Genomic DNA, 4621 nt, shown 5'->3' on the forward strand with positions numbered 1-4621 from the left:
TTACATACATACATACATACATACATACATACTTACTTACTTACTTACATACATACATACATACTTACATACATAAATACATACATACATACACACATACATACATACATACATATATATATACTCATAAACGGACTTGCACATATATAAAAATGCATATAATAAACTGCTTATGCACACAACCGTACCTTATTGACAATATCGATAAGCACCCGGCAGATGAGAGTGTAGAACTCCTCCTTCGAGAGGATATCCTGTCCTCGATCCTGAAATGGTGATACGGTTGGAGATTGTGTGAGTTGTTTCATATCATTATCAAACTCACACAATCAGAATCTCGATTTTCATACGAGTAGACGGTAGATAAAGTCCCTCTATAGACCTGAGTTATTAATACATAGACCGCAATTGTACACAACGGAAGTGGGGCGTAGTCGCTTTGGATCATAGATGACACTTCTTGTCGCAGGAGAAGTATAGGGTTTACGGTTCAGGGTTTAGAGTTTAGGGTTAAACGTAATCGGTTTGGGTTATAGATGGCCCTTCTTGTCACAGGAGAAGTCCCCGATCAGACGGTCCAGATTTGAGATTTGGTGCAATCTATCTCTAGACATCACACCTGTCCACTTCAGTTGATACCAAAGCACCAGTGGCTGAGGATGTATGGGTACTATTCAAGGTACAACAGAATTGTAGTGGCTTCTAAAAATAGAACAGTAGTGATGCTGTGGCGCTGCAGGCATTGTACTGAAGCAAAAGTACCGAACAGCAGACCGACATTGGGACCACATTGATCCCAACACCGACCACTTTCAGGGCAAAATCAATAACTTAAACCCAAAACATACCAGATTCAGCGCACACAGCTCCTGGGGGTATTTGGCCAAGCCAGCATACTCCAATAGTGGATCTTGTAGCGTTCGAGCGATAGAGATAGAGGTTCTGTGATGTGATACAAACATAAGAATGATAAGTGAATAGGCCTTCAATCGAGATGTATGATTTTAATGTGATTTGAATCAGTACAGTATAAGTAACTACATCAGATGAAGGTGACTATTTTGTAGTGTGATACGTACACGAGCATGCTGAGCGTATATACATCTCATGGAGATGTATGTTTGTGTATTGGAAATAGCCTAGCACCCAGTGGAGCTAAAAGCTCAGTATGTAATGCAACGCGAACAAATACGGTATAAGTAGAATACACTTGACTTGATGGAGTGGAAAACTGGGAAGTAGGTTAGTAAAATATGTTAAGTAGCTAAATTAACTATGTTAAGTAGGGAAGTAAAAAATGTTAAGTAGGTAAGTAAAATATGTTAGGAAGGTAAGTAGAATATGTTAAGTAGGGAAGTAAAATATGTCAGGTAGGTAAGTAAAATATCTTAAGTATTTAAGTAAAATATGTCAGGTAGGTTAGTAAAATATGTCAAGTAGGCTAGTACAATATGTAAAGTAGGTAAGTAAAATATATTAAGTAGGTAAGTAAACTATGTTAAGTAGGTAAGTAAAATATTTTAAGTAGGTAAGTAAACTATGTAAGTAGGTAGGTAGAACATTATAAGTAGGTAAGTAAACTATGTTAAGTAGGTAGGTAAACCACAAACTTCGTGTACCGCGTTTCTTCTATCATCTTTGCCTGTGGAGGTGTTGGCACGCTACTATTGATGTGCAAAGCGACCGACTTTGAACATTGAACTATCTGGGCGGTATGCCTTGGTAACACATCTGCTGACTATGGGAGTGTGAGACCAAGTGTGTATCATCGGCTGTGTGGTTGTGCCTTGGTAACACATCTGCTGACTATGGGAGTATGCAAGTGTGTACCATCGGCTGTGTGGTTGGCCTGCATGTTTATGAGAACTGCATGAAGTATATTCCTCCTGCAAGTCATCAGACTAGTACCATGTGCATATGCCCTATCCGTTCACCATACAATAACCGTTCCACCATCCCGCCAGTGAAAGCGTTACGTCTGAGACTATTTAACACTCGCACCTAATAGAATCCCCCTTTAACGATCCCGCCTGTGAAAACGTTAACTCTTAGACTATGCGACGTACCTGATAGAATCCGGATAGTCCCCAAACTCCTCCTTCGAGCGTTTGCTCAAGGCAAAGATCTGAGCACACTGTGAGTCTACCAGCTCAATCCCCGCCTTATACTTCAACGCTTTCTCATCATATAAGTCGTCGCAAATGCTGCACGAGGGAATGTGTGAAATAGACCCAACTAAGCAAGGCTACTTAATTTGAATATGTAATTTTTTTCCTTTCCGGCGGATAATCCATACATGATACCTACAACCACTGAGCACCACTTGAAACAGTGTGAATACATAACAATCCATGGATGATACCTACAACCCCCGAGCATCACTTGAAACAGTGTGAATGCATAACAATCAATAGATGATAACTACAACCCCCGAGTATCACTTCAAACAGTGTGAATACATAACAATCAATAGATGATAACTACAACCCCCAAGCATCACTTGAAACAGTGTGAATACATAACAATCCATAGGTAATACCTACAACCCCCGAGCATCACTTGAAACAATGTGAATACATAACAATCCATCGATGATACCTACAACCCCCGAGCACAACTTGAAACAGTGTGAATACATAACAATCCATCAATGATACCTACAACACCCGAGCACAACTTGAAATAGTGTGAATACATACCGCTGCAAGTCTCGTTTGGTGTTGTTGGCACTGACTCCTCCGGAGGCGATGGCGATGCCAATAGGCTTGCGATCTTTGATGAAGTTCTGTTGTGAGATCGTTCATAGACGTGTGAGCTGTGTGCAAGGAGGGCGTATCCCGTATTGCAATCCTAAGTATATGACTATCTTAAGCGATACATACACAAGCCTGACGGGAACGCTATTTCGTAAATCTGGTATTCGTGCGGCAAAATAAACTGATATGGACGGTCTCTGCTTGAATCACTGGGGTCCTTCCGTAGACTTGTTTGTATTTAGTGTGGGTGATGAAGGGCAGAAGGCTATAACCCGAAGTTTACACTGAAAATTAAAGGCAGACCAGGACAATTACGACCATACTAGTGCAATATATATACATACCCTTAAAATACCAATATCCTTTTGCTTTTCTGGACTCTTTATGCCGCGCCCGAAGTTCGGAAGAGTGATGTAGTCGAGGAAGGTGCTGTGCATCAAAAGGCAACAGATATGCAATAATATTAACACCTAATTTTTCATTGTACTTCAAGTCAGAAGTTTATTATTGTGTTCAAAGACTTCGGAAACTTTTATCTTTTTTTTCTTGTTCGTATCATTATATTTTTATTACTGTAGGTGCATCTTTACAATAAACTTAAACAGTAGCTCGTAAACGCCTTTAACAATATGGTATGAACTAAGAATACAATAAACATCCACATGAGTGCAACCACAAGCGAAATACCCGAAAGCACACGTATGTGTATCATTTCCAAGACTCTTTTTCAAATGTACGCATGTGTGCATATACATGGGCATATCTGTCTATAAATACATACATATGTGAGTTGTGGCCTCCAGAAAATGTACGCATGTGTGCGTATCCATGGGCATATCTGTCTATAAATACATACATATGTGAGTTGTGGACTCCAGCAAATGTACGCATGTGTGCATATACATGGGCATATCTGTCTATAAATACATACATATATGAGTTGTGGCCTCCAGCAAATGTACGCGTGTGTCCATATACATGGGCATATCTGTCTATAAGTACATACATATGTGAGTTGTGGCCGCCATCAAAGCATTGACACGCAGCAATAAATGCGCGCCTGTATATGCAAGTGTATGTATGCAACTTGGACTGACGGTGTAAAAACGTTGCATTACACGTATTCAGAAATACGCCAACTTCTGTCGTCTCTCATTCCTACCAATGTACAGGTAGTTGCGCGTATTACTACATGTTCCTGTGCGTGTGCCTGTAAATGCGCACGAACACGGTGCAACAGCCCGTACTACACAGTGCTTTGTACAGTTAACTTGTCCATACGATAACGTACTACACAGTGCTTTGTACAATTAACTTATCCATACGATAACGTACTACAAATTGCTTTGTACAGTCAACTTACCCAAACGCATCCACAACTGAGACCACAAAGGGTGTTTTGTTGTCGCCCATGGTCACACCCAGCATGCAGTACTTGAGCCTGTACTCCTGCAGGAATGTAACAGAACACAATAGTTGCCTTGGCGTCAGCAGTGTTTTGATTACGGTTTTAATTTGGCTTTAATTTGGGTTTTAAGGGTTTAATTTGGGGCCGTATTGTCCAAAACGTATTAGGACTTGTGTACCAGAGTGTGTACTCCTATACGCAGGTGATAGACGACAAATAGGTTGGTATTGGTGTTTCGAAATCCACGAGTGCCGAAAGTACGGATCAAAATTAGGACTGTGCCTGACACTAACATAGAAGAAAAGACCGTACATAACTAAATAAGAAAAAATTAGTGGCATTAGACAAGGCTGGATATATACATATATATATATATATATATATATATATATATATATATATATATATATAGTATATATATATATATATATATATATAGTATATATATATATATATA

The 4621-nt window shown here is 39.6% G+C and overlaps 1 protein-coding gene across 1 annotated transcript in view; it reads right to left on the reverse strand.

Annotated features, from left to right (window-relative positions):
• Positions 1 to 188: 188 nt before the first annotated feature.
• Positions 189 to 4621, reverse strand: part of SARC_12011 (hypothetical protein) — a gene marked incomplete at both ends in the record, with an annotated part of 7179 nt that continues 2746 nt past the window's right edge. Inside the window, 6 exons of the mRNA XM_014293890.1 lie at positions 189 to 266; positions 849 to 942; positions 2067 to 2204; positions 2700 to 2785; positions 3101 to 3185; positions 4120 to 4205. Of these exons, the coding sequence (XP_014149365.1) occupies positions 189 to 266; positions 849 to 942; positions 2067 to 2204; positions 2700 to 2785; positions 3101 to 3185; positions 4120 to 4205 (567 nt within the window). The remainder of the gene's footprint in view (positions 267 to 848; positions 943 to 2066; positions 2205 to 2699; positions 2786 to 3100; positions 3186 to 4119; positions 4206 to 4621) is intronic.

This window comes from Sphaeroforma arctica (assembly GCF_001186125.1).
Source record: "Sphaeroforma arctica JP610 unplaced genomic scaffold supercont1.2013, whole genome shotgun sequence".
In the NCBI taxonomy this organism is placed as follows: domain Eukaryota; class Ichthyosporea; order Ichthyophonida; genus Sphaeroforma; species Sphaeroforma arctica.